The sequence below is a fragment of the Armigeres subalbatus genome, chromosome 1 (genome assembly GCF_024139115.2).
Source record: "Armigeres subalbatus isolate Guangzhou_Male chromosome 1, GZ_Asu_2, whole genome shotgun sequence".
In the NCBI taxonomy this organism is placed as follows: Eukaryota; Metazoa; Arthropoda; class Insecta; order Diptera; family Culicidae; genus Armigeres; species Armigeres subalbatus.
In genome coordinates this window covers 161,884,112-161,905,140 of record NC_085139.1, presented here as the reverse complement: position 1 = coordinate 161,905,140, position 21,029 = coordinate 161,884,112, and the positions used below count along the sequence as shown (strand labels likewise).

General features: G+C 45.0%; 2 protein-coding genes across 2 annotated transcripts in view; both read right to left on the bottom strand.

The window, feature by feature from the left end:
- LOC134205447 (serine/threonine-protein kinase Smg1-like) overlaps positions 1-21,029 on the bottom strand; it is a 96,857-nt gene that overhangs the window by 65,268 nt on the left and 10,560 nt on the right. Inside the window, 2 exon segments of the mRNA XM_062680690.1 lie at positions 4,584-4,986; positions 5,147-7,851. Coding sequence (XP_062536674.1) covers positions 4,584-4,986; positions 5,147-7,851 — 3,108 coding nt within the window.
- Positions 8-3,422, bottom strand: LOC134218424 (uncharacterized protein K02A2.6-like). The gene is given in 3 exon segments (XM_062697395.1): positions 8-996; positions 999-2,039; positions 2,042-3,422. Coding segments are annotated over 3 exon segments (3,393 nt in total). The 5' UTR covers positions 3,405-3,422.

The window sequence follows — 21,029 nt, the reverse complement described above, 5'->3', positions numbered from 1 at the left end:
TTCGTGGCTAACATTCCTCCCTTCTTATTTCCAGAACAGGTACGGCTCGAAAATGGACGTTATCTTCTTCATGCTCCGGTTCTGGTTGGTCGGTCTGGATGCGACCGCGATCGGGAACATCATCGAGTTGACTGGAACCTGTTTCGACTTCTTGGTTGGAAACCGCTGGCACTACTTGCACCTCGGTTCGTGGCTGGACCTGGGATCGGACGTTGGAGGTTGATGGAACAGGAAGTGGTTCCTGCTCGGCTTGACCTTGTTGAGCGGGCTGTACTGCTGGTCCAGGAGATTGAATTCCAAACATGTCCACCAGGATACCTCGTGGTGTGGAAACTGCTGCACCGGATGTTGCTTCACTGGAACGATGCTTGAGCTGGTTGGAGTGCGATCTGATGAGCTTCTTTCGTCCATGCCAATCGTCCAGTAGCACGTTGTGGTTGACCCGTCCGATGACCTCGATGATTACGCCGGATGCCCACTGCCACTTGGTGTTGCTTCGGTAGACCTTGGCGTAGACCATGTCGCCTTTTCGGAAGCCACGAGGAGTTGCGCCATGCTTCCGGTTGAACTGTTCGTCTTGGCGTTGATTGAAAACCACTGGCTTCGGTTGTTGGTGATGCAGGAGATCGAGAACCGTCTTGATGTTTCGACCAAGCATCAGCTGCAAAGGAGTTCTACCATTCAGAACACGACTGGGAGTGGTTCGGTAGACCTGGATGAACGTCTGGAGCGATTCCGAGATACTTTCCCCCTCGTTGATTTTGCGCAACGACCTCTTGAAGGTGTCCACAAATCTCTCCGCCTGGCCATTGGACTGTGGGTGATACGGCGATGTCCGGAAATGTTGAATGCCGTTCTTCCTGCACAACACCGCGAACTGCTCCGACGTGAACTGCGTTCCATTGTCGGAGACTATGACGTTGGGAACGCCAAAACGGGCAAACAGCTCGATGAGGAACTTGGTCACTGCTGATGTGTCGGGGATCGAACGATGCGAATTTCCGGCCACTTGGTGAAGGCGTCCACCACTATGAGGAAGTGCAGACCGTTGATTGGGCCGGCGAAGTCGATGTGGATACGCTCCCAGGGAGATTGAGCGAGTGGCCACGAATGTAGCAAAACCTTAGACGGTGTCTTCGAATGTGTGACACAGCTTTCACATCTCTTCACAAAATCAGCAATGTGGTCATCGATCCTCGGCCAGTACACGTGACTACGTGCGATAGCTTTCATCCGCTCCATTCCCGGATGTCCTCGGCGGAGTTGCTTGAGAATACGCTGCCGAAAACTGTCCGGAATCACCAAACGGTTGGACATCATGACGCACCCCTTCACTACCGATAGAGCGTCTCGATGAGCGAAGAAAGGGTGAACTTCAGGGTTAGCGATGTCATCGATTTTGGAGGGCCATCCACGCTGGTTGTACTGGATCACTTGTTGGAGAACCGGGCACTGGAGAGTAGCGCCGCGCACCGATTTGAACGTAACTGGCAGCGAACTGATGGCTTCATGGAGTGGAATCTCGATGTAGTCTTCCAGTTGAATCGATGCGATGATGAAGTCCTCCTCTGGTTTGACGTAACCGTTGATGAGGCGGGACAGTACGTCGGCATATCCAAACTGCATGGTGGACACGTACTCGATGTCGAAGTTGTAGCACAGAAGCGCCAGGGCCCAATGTTGAAGGCGGTCGGCCGTGTGAACCGGAGTACCCTTCTTCTGTCCGAATATCCGCAGGAGTGGCTGATGATCCGTCTGGAGGGTGAACTTGCGTCCGAGCAGCATCCGATGGAATTTCGTTACGGCAAACACCAGTGCAAGACCTTCCTTCTCGATCTGGGTAAGTGAGCGGGAAGCGTGTGCAACAGCTTTGAGTGAGCCATCGGGGAACCTGTGTAGAAGGCAGGCACCGATTCCGGACTGCGAGGCGTCGGCAGCAACTATGATGTCTAGTGATGGATCGTAGTGTGTCAGAAGCAAATCCGACTGGAGTACTTCCTTGAAGCGCCTGAACGATTTCTGGTACTCGCTGTGCCAGTGCCTTTGGGCGGTGGCATCTTGACAATGGCTTCCACCTTGGATGGGTCTGGACGGAGACCGTTTTCGTCTACGATGTGCGCCAAATACTTTACCTCCGGCTGCAGAATGTTGCACTTTTCTTCCCTCAGAACGAAACCGTAGGCTTGAAGGCGTTGAAACAGTGCGTTGAGCATCTTGTGGTGCTGCTCTTCGGTTTTGCTGGCCACGAAGATGTCGTCCAGAAACGTGTCCACTCCTTCGAGATCAGCAACCATGCTGTTCATCAACTGCTGGAAGGCCCCGGGAGCGTATTTTACTCCTGGTGCGAGCCGGTTGAAGCGGAAGAGACCTCGATGCGTGTTGATTGTGAGCAGCTGCTTCGAGTCGTCGTCAACTTCCACTTGAAGATAGGCGTCACTCAGGTCGATGACGCGGAAATATCGGCACCCGTTGAGCTTGGTAAAGATGCCATCAAAGACCGGTAGCGGGTAATGGTTGGGCTCCAGAACAGCGTTCAGTCCAGTTGAGTAATCGGCACGGATTCGTACTTTTCCTCCGGGCTTCTTCACTACGACGATCGGAGCCGCCCACTGCGAGAAATCGACAAGCGTGATGATGCCTAGCGATTGAAGTCGGTCCAGCTCCGCATCGATCTTCTCCATGGACGTGGAAGGAACTGGGCGCTTCGGCTTGAAAACGGGTTTGACATCGGGCTTGAGATAGAGTCGGACCTTCATCTTCTTGCAGTGTCCGAGGCCGTTCTTGAACACTTCGGGATACGCAGCTTTGTACACTTGGATTTGATTGACTTGACCATCGGCATGGTTGCAGATTGCAGATAGCGGGGTGTTCCACAGCTTGAACAGCTCGATCCAGTCCAGACCGATCAGGTTGATGCTGTTGTTGGTCACGTAGAAAGTTGCGGTTTTGGTGACACCTCCGAGTTTGATTGGGTATCGGAGTTCACCAAGTAGATGAAAAGCGTCACCCGACGCAGTCCGGGCAGTCCGTGTTGTGGGAGTCAGCGTTGGCGAGCCCAGGTTCTTCTTCCACTGCTTCTTCGAAACGATGGTGATGTCGGACGCGGTGTCCAACTGCAGAGTGACTTGAGACCCGTTGATATCCACCGTTAGGAACTTCCGTCTAGAAGTGCAGCTGACCTGGTTGATGGAGAAAATTCCGTTCACGTGCTTCTTCTTCTTGAGTGCCGCCTTCGATGTGTAGCTGCCACAATACCCTTCTTTGTGGCCGGTTTGCTTGCAGTCCCGACAAACGTGCTTCGTGTAGGTGCAGTCCCGGACGTAGTGCATTCCGCCACACTGCCAGCAGGGTGTTTTTGGACCTTCGGACTTCGTCTTCTTCTTCACTTTGGAACTCGGTGTCATCGGTGGAGGCTTGTTCTGCTTGACTGCGCTGATTGTACTCACCGATTTCTTGTGTTCCACCATGGCCGTGTCGTGCTTGAGGTTTTGCAGACGTTGGCACTCCGTGATGAGTGATTCCAGAGTGCATTCATCCGCCGCGTTAGCCTCAAGCTTGGGTAGGAGTCTCGTTCGGATGTTGGAGCCCACAGGTGAAAATCAGGATCTTGAATTGGTCCGCCGTGATCTTGCTGAGCTCGGAGTCTTCACAGCATCGGTTGACCGTCCCAGCGTACGTTAGAAAGTCGTCCGCGTCATGCTTCGTTAGCTGGAAGCACTGGTACCGCTTGCTGAACAGGGAGATTCGGACGGTGAACAGCTCTGTCAGCTTCTTCACCGTCTCATCGAACGAGTAGTCACGGGGGTGCTTTGGGAGCACGAAGTTGACGTACTTGTCGTGCACCGTCACGCTGAGGCTTCTCAACAGCAACCGCACTTTCGCCGCATCGTCCAACTTCGCTCCGTCCTTGAGGACGTACTTCGTACTTCCGGTACCACCGGTCGAAAACGAGCCCGTTGTCTGGATCGTAGACGAACTCCCGGATGTGGGAGGCCAGAGATTCGATGATGAACTCCGGGCTGCCCGCCGACCGATTGGAAACGTTTTCTTGATTGCCGAAACGTTCCATCATCTCCATCAGCCTGGTGTTTTGCTCCGTCATCGCTTGATTCTGCCGCAGGATTTGCTGGTAGATTACTTGAAAGTCGTCGGATCCCATCTTGAGAACTACAGCTCTTCCTCCAACGCGTTGAATTCTTGAAAAAAAAATCCTCGTCGCCAAAATGTTATACTTTAAATACGACTTTATTCTAGGATGGTTGGGTACAGGATGTTGATTATCAAATTGCTATGGCTGAAGTAGTCGCTAGGGTCGCGAATGGTGGTAATCATTGACTACTATGTTCGTGGCTAACAGCCTTCTATCACAAAATCGTTTTGGAAGTGAATATATAACCTTTTCATTGCACCTTGGTATACGAGAAAGGCTAAACACACCAAATGTGATTTTTACTTGTTTCCTCCTTGACGAGAAGTTTCGATCAAGCCCAATATATCATGTAGAAAAATTTCTCCAAAGCTGATATAGAATCAAAACCCAAAAGGGTTACAATCCAAAGAAAACAACACAATGCGGCACTTACCTCAATCCCGGTGATTCCCAGTGCTTCCTCCAGATTCGGTGTCATTCGGAACGGAACCTTTTCCGGTACGCGAAGAGTTTTGCCCTTTTCGAAACACACATTATAATCGATATGCACTATTTCACCGGAGGCCAACTTCACTAGCACATTGTCCAAGTGGCGATCCCCAAGCCCTATTATGTAACCGATCACACTCATCACTGCCATCGAAAGCGAATAGCTACGAATCACCTGCCGCCATGTGGCAGCCGTCGAGCTTTGACACCACAACTCCTTGGCCAGAAGATCGCGGGGCGTCTCTTCCTGAAGGTCTTTAAGCACCTGCTTTAACGCTTGCAATGGCCAATCCTTGCGATTGTCACTGGTCTTCATTCCATGCTGCTGAAGTAGGGGCGTCAGTTTTCTAAAAAAATAATTTAAAACAAAATTAGGTATTTCAAAAAGAAATAATTTTCGATTTCTTCTTTAAATTTAGTAAATTAATTTAAAACACTCTAAAATCTTATCCAGACAACTAGCTTATTAAATAATAGTTTATCTTGATATGAATCGTCAATACTTACTGGTAATATAGTTCAGAAGGTCGAGTCACTGGCCCCGGCTTGTCCTTCTTTTGTAGCGCTTCCCGTTGTTGCCACTTTTTGTACAGCGAGAAAATCGGAACCGTGTTGTCCACCCAGTTGATCAATCCGGATCGCGGTCCCAGCGGAATGACGGAATAGTGCTCCGCCCGGTAGTAAGTGACGTTTCCGTTGCAATCGATTGATTTGGTCATCATGAGGTTCGCAATCGACAGGAACTGCATAATGCGCTCGTCCAGATGGAGATCCTCAAGACCTTTGAACAGGTAACTGTAACGGCGTCCGTCGCTGCCGTAGAACATAAGCTTTTTGGGTTTGGTTTTGGTTGGCAATATCTGCACCAGGTTGTCAGCGGAGCGAATCAGGATCTGTTGCTTTTGAGTGCTATCAATACCGGGCATCGAAATGGCCGTATTGGAAAGCTTAGCTAGGATTGGACTAATATCCGATAGTCGTAACGAAAATGCGTTTCGTTTTTGTCCGCGTTGTTGCAACTGTCCCAATAGGATTTTGAATTGCGCCCAACCTTGATTTGCTTTACTGAAATCCAATGGTTCTTTCAGTTTTTCAATCATCGCACCAATGAACTTCTGGTAGCGATCCTGGAAGTGGCGTTCGTGAGAAGTTTCGGGAGACCGTGAGTTCATTTCATACAACTGTTCCAGAACAAAGACCAATGGGCGGTGCAACAGTTTATACTTCTCCACGAGAATATCGCGCTTCTGATCCAGCTGTCCACTTTCAGTTATTTTTGTCAATTCGTTATTAAAACTTATGAAGCTCTTGTTGTATTCTGAGTAGATTTGCTGAAGTGATATTACCCAAAATTCGTCCCACAAAAGAGAAATTCGTCTCAATTCGCGAACCAGAATCTTTGCCTGTTGAACGGTTTCGGGTACATGTTTGGATATGATATCCAACAGTGCATTGAAACAGTACTGGAGACCCAACTTCTGATCGGTGGAATCCTTTTTCGATTGCTCTGTGCAATCTTCTTCAGTAAGCTCGCATATGTTGACCCTCTCTTCTTGCACAGAACCAACTACAGCAGGAAAGATGATTAGTTGTGGATCATCTTTTGCTACTCTGCAGAGCAGTTCGGATACTCGTTTCCGTACGTACGGCTCGTGGTGATTTAATCTCGAGAACAATTGTGGAGTAATGACGCGCCATGGCTTGGTAGGCGTGCAGGCGAGACCATTTTCCAGGACCTCCTTCAGTCCCAGAGCATGCTTAACAACCAGGCGCAATAGACGAAGCGTTGCTGTAACTGTCGACGAATTTCCGTTTTCGTCCTCCATTTCGACTGAAGAGGATAGATCCAGGAAGCGGAAATATGCTGCTGCTGCTGCTTCGTAGTATCCGTAAACTGTCTTGTGGGTTTGACGCCAAATTTCTACAATTAATTGCAGCTTCTCTGGTGGACAGTTGTGTAGCTCTGGCACGGTTGCTTTCAGCGATTCCAAAAGTTCTGTTGAGCTGGTTTCGTTTAGTCCGAATTCTTCTTCTTCAGATATAACCTCATGTTGATTCAGGATAGCCAGAATCGTTTTCTGGACATCTTCCGTTAGGTTCGATGGAAGGATTTTGTTTATTTCCTCCAGGTTAACGTGATGTGCAGTGTTTGCTTCCGTGTGGAATTCAACCATTTTCTTTCCCCATCTGTAGCACCAGGATGCAAATTGGTTCCATGCTTTTGCCAATTCGGGGCAGGATTCTGCTGCTGCTTGAAGAATTTTGCCTATAACAATGTCCATGGATGAAAATATGGAGATCATGCGACCATCTACTGACGGCTTTACATCCGGTAGTGAAGCTGCCAGTTGTTTAAACGGCGAATCTAGATCTTGTTGGACAAGTTTCACATCTTCATTTTGCACCCAATCTGCCAAAGTTAGTAAAAATCTGGATTTTCTTTCACGCAACTCACATGAAGTATCATTTTCAAGCCTCAAATTTCCAGAAATCTTGCTAGCCGCTACGGATACAAATTGAATTGCATCTTGCTTCTTACCAGGCTGACAATAGAGCCACTTGCAATGCTCATAAACAACCCTAGACAAGCTTACATTCCAAAACTCGCAGCCTAGCTCAGTTCCCATTAGATGCTGTTTAGCTGTATCTACATTCAATTGATTTTCCAAATTCAAATGTTTTGCTAGCTTTGACTTTTTGTAGAATATGTTCAACTGATGTTGACACAGTTTAAAATTGTTCTCCTTCCTAGCAATAGACACCAGATCAAGTCTCATTTCCATGTTCTCTTGTTCGCAGTTCTTGTTGTTGTCGAAAAATTCGGCCCAATTTAATAACCGAATCATAGCCAGAGATCCGTAATGTTTCTCGAATCGAATCGATCTCGACATATCAGGAGTGTATTCCGTATTCCGCACAATGTGCGCAACGTGATTGGTAACGGTTAGTTGCAAAAGGTACTCCTTTGACTTCGTGAGAAGACATTCCTGTAGAGCACTGTGGATTACTTCGTTGCAGACGCGATGCGTCTCCTCTTTATCGTAGTTGAACTGCTCTAGCGACGACAATGCAATTGTGTTCTCAACGTCGCAGAGGATTTTATGACACGAAAAATTGTTCGGTACATCGGTACCCAAGTTGACTAAATCCCAATGAGACATTTCAATTATGTTTCTATCATTGGTTTCATCAAATTCCCACCAGTTTTTTACCTGAAATGATAAATATTATTGATTTGTTAATTACAAGGTACTATTTCTGATTAATAGGTAGTATTTTTTGGGGTAAAGGACTGCAACTACTCAGACTCTTAAGCGAAATTTTCCACATTGGTTTGTCGGTGTGGATATGATACACAATGGTGTGGAATTCTGATGTGTCTGTATGTCTTTTGGCGTAGGATTACGTCCTTCGGGAAGCAAGGAATCATTGTGCAGATTCGAATTAGAGACCGTCACGGAAAGTGGTCAGGAAGTATGAACTAATATCTCAGCCATCTTCCAATCGATTTAGGAGATTTTGGAATCAATCGACCGACAAGCTTTTTAAGATTTTTTGATCTATTAAATACAATAATTTAAAAGCGATAAACTATTGGAAAATTCAAGCACTGTTGAAAATCGGAAAACCAACCAATCCAATACGTGCATCGCAAGCACAGACATCAAAATCGTGCAACTTACGGGCTGGGCTCTAACCCTCCGTTCAAACAAGATTTCACGGAGAGCGGGCACGAGGATCGCACAGTGCTATCGCAACGAAGCCGCCGGTGGCAGCAGTCCCAGCAGAAAGCCGATCATCGAGAGGCCATCGCCAACAGCAGCTGCACTCTAGAGAAATTTCCACGGGCGGCGGCGGCGGCGTGAAGAGTTTTGAGCTGAGAAAAAAATTCACGCAGCATTTATGAATTTTAGAGGTTTTTGTACAATTGCTAGCTACAGTCAGACTGATTGGGTGAACATTCTAATAGCTATAGCTTGTAGCTCCACAGCAAAAGTTTCACAGCACATAACTTCATTGTAAAGTAATTCGGATATAAATCAAAAAATTCATTTGAAAATTACTCAATATATTCCTCAGAAAATTCGAAAAAGGAATTCTAAGAATTAATATAGAATTTCCATAATGAATTCCTGCAGAACTTCCTCTAAGAACTCCCTTGAACATTTATTTGCGTATTTCGTCGGAAATTCGTTCCGAAACTTCTCCAAAAGTTCCTTCAGGGATTTTGTTGAAACGTTTTGTTGCTAAGCACCACGCATCCAACAGCGTAGATAGTACGTGCTTACTTTATCCAACTTGCTTTATCCACTATTTCAGTACCATTGTTAGTTTTAATTTCTACTTAACTATTGCTTAAATTTAATTTAAATTGGAAATGTGAGTGGAATTTAGATAAGTGAGAAATGGTTAGGGGCCCTCCTTAGCCGTGCGGTAAGACGCGCGGCTACAAAGCAAGACCATGCTGAGGGTGGCTGGGTTCGATTCCCGGTGCCGGTCTAGAAAATTTTCGGGTTGGAAATTGTCTCGACTTCCCTGGGTATAAAAAAGTATCATCGTGATAGCCTCATGATATACGAATGCAAAAATGGTAACTTGGCTTAGAAACCTCGCAGTTAATAACTGTGAAAGTGCTCAATGGAACACTAAACTGCGAGGCGGCTCTGTCCCAGTGTGGGGATGTAATGCCAATAAGAAGAAGAAGAAGAAATCATAATCACTTAGCGTCAGAAGCCGAAACCAACGAAACACCGGTGAAAATCTAGACCAACATTTGTAAAGGGCGTAACAGCCAAAATTTATTCCTGCTGATTCTTCGTTCACATATATAGCTATATACATAGACGAAGAATCAGAAGGAATAAATTTTGGCTGTTACGCCCTTTTCAAATATTGGTCTAGAAATAGTCCATCTTCTCAATAAATGGTGCAATGTTTCTTATAAGAATTCTAAAAACTCTAAAAACTCTGGAATAAAATCTAAAGCCATCTATGGGGCCATATGAGTCAAGAAAAAAATTGATTTAGGATTCTCCCACTGAGCGGCGCTAGTGTATATGAAAATACCAGTTTGGTTCGATATCTCGGGATCTATGGGATTTAGGAAACTTCCGTCTTCTACAAAGTTGTTCAAGGATTGGAAACCAATATGTTGAGAAACTGTTTAGTTCAGAATTCAGCCGTACGCGGCGCTAGTGTATATGAGTTATAAGTTTGGTTAGATATCTCGGGATCTGTGGGAATTAGAAAGTTGCCGTCTTCTACAAAGTTGTACGAGGATTGGGAACCAGTATGTTGAGAAGCTAATTAGTTTAAAATTAATCCGCAAGGTGGGGTACAGTAGCGCCAGTTCAGTATGAGAGATCAGTTTGGTTAGATATCTCAGGATCTATTGGTTTTGGAAAGTTGCTATCTTCTATAAAGTTGTTCGAGCATTGGAAACCAATATGTTGAGAAACTGTTTAGTTCAGAATTAAGCCATAAGGCGACGCTAGTGTACATGAGAGATCAGTTTAGTACGATATTTCAGGATCTGTGGAATTTAGAAAATTGCCGTCTTCTACAAAATTGTTCGAGCACTGGTAACCAATATGTTGAAAAACTGAATAATTAAAAAATCATCCGCAAGGAGGTGCTACTGGATATGAGATATCTTGGATATCTTGGGATCTGGGGGATTTAGAAAATTGCCGTCTACTACAAAGTGGTTCGAGAATTGGAAACCAATATGTTGAAATATTGTGAAGTTTAAAATTCATCCGTAGAGTAGTGATAGTAAATGTGAGACCACCAGTTTGAATATATAACCCCGGATCTGTGATATTAGAGAGTGGCGGTCTTCTTCACAGCTGTTCGAGGATAAAAACCATTATTCTGAAGAACTGTTTAGTTTGGATTACATCCGCTGGGTGGTGATATATGGATCAACCAGTTTTGTTAGATATCGCAGGATATGTGGGATTTAAAAGTCCCGCCATTTACAGTTATTTGGGATTTGAAGACCAATGTGTTCAGAAAAGTGTGCTTGATAACTACCGTTTCAACCGTTTTGAGATTGGCCACTCGTTATTGTAATCAAAAAACTGATCTTACTAGCCAGGATTTACATAGATTTACAATACATCGAGTAAGGCAAAGTGCACTGTAAGTACCTCAAGTAGGTATGGTACCCATTGAGGTATTTTCAGGAATCCTGATGTCTATTACAAACACATCATACTTGTCGAATAACTTAACTTAGACAAGGTATTGATATGGTATTCAATATCTCTTGAATACCTGATGTGTTTGTTATCATCAATAACTACTATTTAAATATTAGTATGAAGAATTGCGGGCCCTTATTAGCCGTGCGGTAAGACGCGCGGCTACAAAGCAAGACCATGCTGAGGGTGGCTGGGTTCGATTCCCGGTGCCGGTCTAGGCAATTTTCGGATTGGAAATTGTCTCGACTTCCCTGGGCATACAAGTATCATCGTGTTAGCCTCATGATATATGAATGCAAAAATGGTAACTTGGCTTAGAAACCTCGCAGTTAATAACTGTGGAAGTGCTTAATGAACACTAAACTGCGAGGCGGCTCTGTCCCAGTGTGGGGATGTAATGCCAATAAGAAGTTGAAGATGAAGAATTGCGTAGTACATATATTTTTAGGCTATATTTATACATTTGGCGAAGGTGGAAAACTCTAAACAATATTTTATGTTAAAGAGCATTGATTAACTTCCTGGGCATTATCAGAAATGGTTTAGAAGAAAATCGTTGGTCTAGGACGAAGTGTACAAAACGACAGTGGCGTCGCGTAACCTCACTGTGCACTGACACAAAAAATGAAAATTTTGATATTTCTGCAGCCAAATGGAAAATAAAATTATCAGAATCGTTTAAAAAAAACAAAATCTAGTTATTCTATTCATTTTCGCACAAAAATTTCTTAAATTTTAATCCAGTGCACAGGCAGATTGAGGTTAGGGAAACGCCACTGCAAAACGACCATTCACAGACGTTCCAGATTTGCGGAAAGACCGTCTGGTAGCCACCTGCGGCCGTTGCAGAGACGAACCATCCAAAATGACCATTTTACTAATGTTCTAAATTATTCGGAAGGCCGTCTGTAGCCACCTGCAGCCATAGCTGATTAAGACTTTGAAATATCTCCAAGATCACCGTCAGAAATGGTTGTTACCGTCCGCGATAACAATGGACAATTTATTCAGCCACTCGCTTTAATGAACAATCATTTAAAACATCTAAGAATAAAATCCCGTCAGAATTCAATCAGAACTAAACCTACTGAAAAACGAACGCGGCTCCGGGCTCTATCAAGGGCGAAATCTCCATCAAGACCCAACTAGATCCGGGGCGAAAAACGAAGGAAAAAATCTCAAAGGTGCAGCCCAATCGGGTTGTACGCAAAGGTGACGTAGGGCTACGTAGCTATTCAAAATTTATGGTATTTGTCATAATCATTTGTGTCGTTTTATTAACATTGAGCAAACTGCTCGGAGGCCAACTGGATCAAGAAGTTGAATAGTTGTTCCCAGTTGGATGGACTTTGAGTCTACTAGTAACCGTGGAATCAACATGACTCATCAGCCGCTGAAGCCACTTGACTGGCTTTCAGTCGGGGACATAACAATCCTTACTTTGCCCCGTACGCTTACATCGCGGGCGAAAACCAAACGTTGCAAATAAATATACCGTGACATGCCCTATTACCGTGGGGTTAAGGACGTGTCCACAATAAATTAGCTATATAAAATTTAATTTGTAACAATCACTTTTGAAAACTATGTCGTTTTAATCAATATTAATTACCTTTGAAGGGAAAAATTTGTTTTGTACTACAATTCATGAAAAATGAAGAAAATAGTGTTCGACATTTGACTTATGAATATGCCTAATACCGCGTACATTCCGTGCACGAAGAAGATTCCAAATACCGCGCAGAAAATTGCCTACACTGACCCCACAATCATGGGTCACACACTAATATGAGTCATTTCCATTTAATCAACAATTGGAGTGACTAATTATTGTTACAAAGTGACCCATATATGTGGGGCCAGTGTAATACCGTGCCCTATCAAACAAGCTCAAATGAAGAACTTTAAAGCATATTTACAATAAAATATGTAAATAATTGAATCATACAAAAATTTCAATTGAATTATTAGGTCATTTTAGTAAAAAACTTCATATAAAATTACTATTTACACAGATACCTACTAGAAAAAGATTAATTTCCTTAGGAAGTTAGCAATTTCCTAATATTGACGGTTTAAAAGCGTTTATTGATTTTTCAAATAATTTACTTCACATTTATTTAGATTTTAGATAGGTGATATCCAGTGTCTAAGTAGATTTGAAGACAATGGGCGGATTTGTATACAGATGAAAAATATTCTACCTCTACCTACATTTCTAAATGAAACTGTACAGAAAAAATATTTACGTCAATAGTCTGTGGTAAATATCACATAACTGATATCGTATTCGTATGTGCTGAACGACGCAATAAAGACGTTTTGTGTGTTCATTAGATGTGTATCATCTTCAGATCTTGCAACAGAAGTTTCTCTTTGGTGAAGTACTGGAATAATACATATCGCAATATGTAAATCATCTGAATGATGCTCCCCTAGTTATCCTACGCATAAAATGTCGTAGATATCTAACATGAATATTTCAATACCTATACGATATTGTCTAGTTCTGTATGTATCCAATATGATGGTTACGTTTTATTTTTCCGAGTATAAACTTCACGGTATATCCTAGTCACGGTATTAGACACTTACTTACTTACTTACTTACGGATCATGTACACCTCCGGTGGTGCAAAGGGCCGACTTGAAAGATCTCCATCCTGAGCGTTGCCCGGCTATCGCTTTAACCTGTTGCCAGATTAGATTTCGGTCGACTTCTTTTATTTCTTTATTGAGGCTTCGCCGCCATGAGCCTCTGGGTCTGCCTCTGCTGCGATGTCCCGCTGGGTTCCAGTCTAATGCTTGTTTACAGATTTCGTTTCCGCCCCTACGTAGAGTGTGGCCGACCCAGCCCCACTTCCGATCCCGAATTTCTGTTGCTATCGGCCTCTGGTGACAACGACGATGGAGCTCATTCTTTGAGATCCAGTTGTGAGGCCACCAGGCCCGAATTATATACCGCAGGCATCTGTTAATGAACACCTGCAGCCGTTGAGTGTTCTCCACTGATACACACCATGTTTCGCTAGCGTATAACAGCACAGATTTCACGTTAGAGTTGAAAATTCGTATTTTGGTGTGTTCACTTATCTGCCTGTTTTTCCAGATATGTCTTAAACTCGCAAAGGCAGCCCTTGCTTTCTTGATCCGTGCGCCTATGTCGATCTTGGTACCACCGTCCGACGCCATTTGGCTACCAAGATATTGGAAGCTTTCAACATTCTCCACTGGTTGCCCGGCTACTGTGAAACTGGAAGGAGTCACCGTGTTTACATCCAACGATTTGGTTTTGTTGACGTTGATGACTAAACCTGCCGAGGAGGAGCGCTCGGCAAGGTCGTTGAGCTTACTCTGCATGTCAGAGCGCCGTTGTGCGAGGAGTGCAACGTCATCCGCCAATTCGAAGTCGTTTAGATGCTCCATGGTTATAGGCTGCCATAACAGCCCGCGGTTTGGTTCACGGTCAATCGCACTTACCAGAATCTCATCGATTACGATGAGGAACAGTAACGGTGATAGGATACATCCTTGCCTCACACCAGCTACGACCCGGATAGGGTCGGACAGGACCCCATTGTGCAGCACTCTACACGAAAAGGCCTCGTACTGTGCTTCGATGAGGCCGATGATTTTCTCAGGAACTCCCTTGCGTCTCAGGGCGCCCCACACATTCTCGTGATTGAGACGGTCGAAAGCTTTTTCGTAGTCAATGAATACCAAGTAAAGTTGACCTGCTCCAGAATGATGCGGAGTCGCATCGATCTTCTCCTGAATCCGGGCTAGGATAATTTTGCACAGAACTTTGAGAACGGTACACAGCAACATAATGCCTCGCCAGTTATCGCATACAGTCAGGTCACCCTTTTTGGGCACCTTTACTAAGATACCTTGCATCCAGTCGACCGGGAAAGTTGCGGTGTCCCAGATATTATGAAATAAACGATGCAGTAGTTGAGCGGATGTCATGGGGTCAGCTTTGAGCATCTCGGCTGATATGCGGTCGACCCCTGGAGCTTTATTCGATTTCATGCTTTGGATGGCTGTTTGAATCTCTAGCAGTGATGGAGCTTCGGTATTGACGCGTGTTATACGTCGGATCCTAGGCAGATCATGCCGAGGTGGTGATGGCCTGGCTGGCACTTGAAAAAGTTGTTCGAAGTGCTCGAACCAGCGTTTCAGCTGGTCAGTTGGGTCGGTCAATAACTGATCATTCGCGTCTTTCACAGACATCGTTGCATTCATCTTCGCCCCGCTTAAGCGTCGTGAGATATCGTAGAGGAGGCGAATGTCCCCGGTTGCGGCGGCTCTCTCTCTCCTTCGTCGGCCAGAGAGTCTGCCCACGCTCGCTTGTCCCGTCGACATGAGCGTTTTACTTCCTTCTCAAGAGCCGCGTATCGTTGGCGGGCTAGAACTTTGGCTCCTCTGGTTTTTGATCGTTCTATCGCGGCTTTGGCTTCTCTTCGCTCCTCTATCTTCCTCCAGGTCTCATCGGTGATCCATTGTTTTCTCTGGGTGCGTAGTTCGCCCAGATTGTTCTCGCTGGTGGCGATGAAGGCATTCTTGATGGCGGTCCATTGGTCTTCCACGCTGCCACCTTCCGGAATATCTGCAGCACGCGTCTCCAGATCTTCAACGAAGGACCGTTTCACCGTGGCATCTTCCAGTCGGCGTGTGTTGAATCGTCGTCCAACTCTTTCCTCCTGCCGACGAATCCGCGCAATGCGCAGGCGTATTTCGCCGATGAGGAGGTGATGATCAGACGCGATATCGGCACTACGTTTATTCCGTACATCAACAAGGCTCCGTTTCCATTTTCGGCTAATGCATATGTGGTCGATTTGATTTTCTGTAAAGCCGGAGACCCACGTGACCTTGTGAACCGGTCGATGAGGGAAGAGCGATTTCCCGATCACCATGTCGTTATTACCACAAAATTCTGCAAACAGCTCTCCGTTTTCGCTCATTTCTCCGAGACCATGGCGTCCCATAATGCGCTCATGGTTCGAGTTGTCGGATCCGATCTTCGCATTGAAGTCGCCCAAACAGATCTTGATATCACCCTTCGGAATTCTATCTACGACGGCATTGAGTTGACTGTAAAAGTTCTCTTTGTCTTGCAGATCGGCAGCATCGGTTGGCGCATAGCATTGGATTATAGTAAGGTTTCGGACCCGTGTTCTAAATCTGGCAACGATTATCCTTTCACTTATAGGTTCCCACTTCATAAGCGCAGAGTGTGCCTGAGCGCTTAGTAGGAAGCCAACTCCGCGTTGCCGGGGAGCGTGTTCACCTCGTAAACCAGAGTATAGCAGAACTTGTCCCGACGGCGTTCTCTGTTCTCCAAAGTTTGGCCAACGGACTTCACTCAGTCCCAGGATCTCAAGCTTCATGCGGCGTGCCTCATTGGCAAGTTGTGCCAATTTACCCTGCTGGGCTAGGGTTAAAACGTTCCATGTTCCTATTCGTGTCCGTTGTTTCGCGCTAAGAGTCGTCGCCGTAAAATCAGTCCGTATTCTTTCATTATCGGATTCTCGAACAAATTGATGTTTCGGGAACAGTAGGTTGTTGGCCCAAGGTTCCCTATCCACCGGGATGGGGCTGCCATCTTAGGTATAGCTTCCGGGGAATAGCATTTCATACTCAGCCGCTGGATGCCAGAACAGACGCTGTTGGAGTCGCACCTCCTTGGTGGACAGACGCTCGATCAGTCGGGTCAAATTTGTTTAAAGTCCTACCCAACACCAGGACTAGGCTAGTGCGCTTTGAGCGGCACACGGTCGCTTTGATAGGGCCTGCTTGGAGACACATGCAGCTTTTTATAGAAGTTCAACAGAGCCCACTGTCGAACCCCACCACATCCTAGGCAGACCCCACAGGACGCACCCTCTCACTCTAGCTGATGTCAGAAGGACAACAGTGCCCAGGCTGCACTACCAGCTAAGTACGCAACCCTTAGCTGGCGGTCAATTCAACAGTATCAACAGTATTAGACACTACTGGCGAATAAGATGGCCTAATACCTCGACAATTGTTTTTATCAATAAAAGTGTAAAAACAAGAATTTTAAATACCATTTCAGTACCCAGCTCATATTTTATAGCTGTGAAAATGGGCTCAATGAGATATTAGAAGTAAATATCATTTAAAAAATTAAGTTACAAGACTTGGAAATATAATCATATTCTTAAGCGCTTTGCTAAGCGGATGAAAATTTTGGCTGGTCGAGCCATACGTTTTCACATTTATTTTTTAGCGCCCAATTTACGTCACAAATACCCATAATAATAATTTGCTAACATTTTCTGCTATATATTTGTGCATTTCACCAAATAATGTGATGCGTATGACAGACAGTACCTCTATATTCATCAATTTGGATAAAATCCACAGTATTAGGCAATGCGCGGAATTAGGGCAGGTCACGGTATTTGCGTTTGGTTTCACACCACTTCTGATTCTGCTTATTTCTCCTCTATTTCGGCCATTTTTGAGGATGGTGTCCTCCAAAAAGGTCTTTATACAAAAGAAGGTTGATCCGACATTCCGATATGAACTTTCTTCAAAGTGCAAAACTCAATCATAACTAGCAAATTTGATAGCACGGCGGAGGGAGATGATGCAATTAATTTTAACGGATGCAATCACTAACAGAAACCAAGCTTCCACGCCAAACGCCGATGCCACCGAAACAGTCCATTTTCGCAATTAAACCTTTCTGTTCAGAAAATGCTAGTCCTGAGAAGAACCAATTTTCTTTCCCCAATTCCCCAATAATGTAATAAAATCATCGTTACTGGCGGCACGGGATCGCAACAGTGCTATTTTTATAGCCAACCCTTTCTTCATATAAAATGCTGGTTCGACGAGGTTGGAGGACCGAGGACCACCACCAATGCGATGGATTTCCGTTGAAAATGTTACCAGCGCCTCCGTGATGCTGTGTCCGCTCCACTGTGATCGCTTTGATGCGTCCACTCTTCGTGAAATCTTGGTCAAACTGAGGATTAGATCCAACCCCGCAAATGATTGATTTTTGATGTCTGTGCTAGTGTTGCATGTACGTGATTGGTTATTTTACCTATTTCTAAACTTTTTATCAGTTTTCGATAATAAATAGTTAAAAATTCAGTATTTTCATATAAATACAATGAAGCGTTGACTCATCCTTGATCGAATGGTCCAAAAAAATCCATCGAGAAACGGCTGAGATATTAAAGTTTAAAGTCTATCATATTTTCGTGACGGTCCCCGATTTTCGCAGTCGTAAAGTGTACCCCAATATAGAAAAGACAGATGTTGTTAAATGCGCAACGTCAACTAGCGATCTCACTACGCCCCTGGTCTAATCAATCGCAGATTTCAGCCACACCTAACGACTAACAAGAGGACTGCCTAACGCTTGGCTACACCCAATGACTGCGAAGAGGATTGAACAATGCTCGGGCTGCTGAACTGTCACCATCGAGAGAATGAGTTGGGGAATTAGAAAGTTAGATCAGTTGAATCCATGTGTGAATCGTTTTTGCTATCGAGCAATTTATTTCTTGAATTCTAGATTTTTTGTCGTTTACTTGTAGTTCCCACTACTACTGGGTATGAATTATTAAACTAATGTGCTACAAATTGAATTAATTACCCAAATTTACCTAAAATAGGACAGACGACTAAACTAGAGAGCATAGAGAAAAATAACCTGAATTTCTTTATCTTATATATACATAAAAATAAGAGGTAACTGAAATATCTATATCTAGCCTAACTAAGAATACTTGGACTAATCAAACCAATTAAAAACAGAAAGGTGTCTACGGTTCCATTTCGAAATCGAAGGTTGTGATTGGAATTATATTGTTGTGTGATACGAAGAGCTACTACAGTAAGTGACATCGTGCTGTTTAATACATTTATAAATCTAAAAGTAATCACACTATTCTAGGAAATTGTAAGTCTTACAATAAAGTCTTCACAACCTCTAGAAGCGTACTTCTATCGCCAACAAATTTACAATTTCTGTAATAGAGTGGAATGGCGAGTAAGCAGTCGAGCGGTGGTTCCCGTACGCAACGAACGGTAGCACCAGCTTACAGCACGACAGGTGGAGTGGTCACAAACAAAACAAACCATCCGGGGATAACAAATCCTTCGGAGACGACGAGGAAGATGGAGAATATCGCACAGTTCGTTCTTGAAGCTCAGGCAGATGCGGTAATACCGGAAAAGGTAGTCCAAACCCAAAACGGGACTCAGTCGGCGGTTAAAGTTGTGTCCGCTCTCAACAACCAGGTAAACGTTACCGAAACGGTGAGTACTGCGAAAGGTGCTATTCCAAAATCCACTAAGCACAAACCTGTACACCGACGCGCAAAAGCCCAGCGAGATTAGTACAAGTACGAATAAGAAACAATCCCCTCTGCGTTCAAAGCCTCTCTCTGTCAGACGAAATCCCCGCGCCGCGTTCGCGTAAACCGAGTCAGTTAGTAGTTGCGGATTTTGCAACGAACCCGATAATCTCGCTATGGTGCAGTGTGATGAATGTGATTCGTGGTACCATTTCACATGTGTCGAAGTGAGTCAATCAGTGGAAGACATTAGTTGGTCGTGCCCAGGTTGTGCAAGTGTGTTCAAAATGAAAACCCCCCGAGCGACTCCAGCTGAATGTGGTGCCCCAGTGATCCAAGAAACCAGCCATAGTAAACAGCATCAAAATCCACCCCCCAACGTCGCAGCATCAGAAAAATCTGGTGGAAAATCAAGTAGGCGTAGCGGAAACAGGAAAATTGAACTACAGCTGAAGAAACTCGAGGAAGAGAGAAAGTGTCAATTGCAGTATTTGGAGCAGAAGTATAGCTTACTACAGGAGCTCGAGAGTGAAACATCATCGCAAGTCAGCAATCCGGATTCGTTGTTGGAGAACGTGGAAAAGGTACAGCAATGGATGGAAGACACGGAAAAATGCGGTGACGACTCCGGTCTCGTAGATGCCGAATCGGAGAACCCCCCGGTCAAAATTCGTGAACAGCGCGGCTCGCTGAGAGCGCAAGGATCCAGAGTTCTGGCCTCGGAAGCGAATAATAGGTACTCTGATGAAGATCCTGATATCGAAACGCTAATCAACAAGCTACAAGATGTAAGTCGTTGGCCAGCTCACCCTGCAGCAAACAACCCTTCCACCTCGCATTCAAACATGAATATTCTCCATGATGATCGTACATCGATTGACCCCAGAAGAAACGCAGGACAACGAGTTAGGATTTCCGAAATATTGAGGCAGCGGTCAGGAATGACGATATCTCCTACGGTGCAGTGTGATGATACCAATCGTTACGTTGCACCGTCTGTGTTGCATGCAGAACATGAAGTTGATACACGACAACCACAGCGTTCTAGTCCTCGTCTGGGCATTCCACGAAACCACGGAGGGGCAGGAACATTCATTGATGGCTTAGATTTCATTCCTGGACAAGGTTCTACCCCAACCTCTCGTTTGCAGCAACGCAGTATACCCCCGGCAAACTTGATCCACAATGAAGATGGAAATTACGCATTGAATCGAAGCCAGCTAGCAGCTAGACAGGCTGTATCAAAAGATTTACCAGACTTTGCCGGAAGCCCAGAAGAGTGGCCACTCTTTTTCTCGATGTTTAACTCGTCAACTCAGCTTTGCGGTTTCTCTAACGAGGAAAATATGCTTAGGTTACGGAAGTGTCTCAAGGGAAAAGCGTTGGAAGCAGTGAAGTGCCGTATGCTTCATCCATCTAATGTACAGGGAGTTATAACCACTCTCAAGATGCTTTACGGACGGCCGGAAGTCATCATTCAGGCTATCGTCAAGAAGGTTCGATTATTACCGTCACCGTGCATCGAAAAGCTGGATACTGTGATCCAGTTTGCACTCAGTGTAGAAAACCTAGTTGCAACAGTAGAAGCCTGTGAGATTGGGGATTTCATGTATAACGCTTCATTGAGGTACGAGCTGGTGGAAAGGCTACCGCCGATGTTAAAACTGGATTGGGCAAAGAACACTCGTGACAATCCGTCGCCCAACCTTTTGGATTTTAGTTTATGGCTACGCTCCGTGGCCGAGGATGCCAGCGTCGTGTCATTTTACGCAGGAAGTGAGGTTCGCCCTAGAGCTTCAAAAAGGGATAGTTTTCTGAACGTTCATTCAGAAGAGAATAATC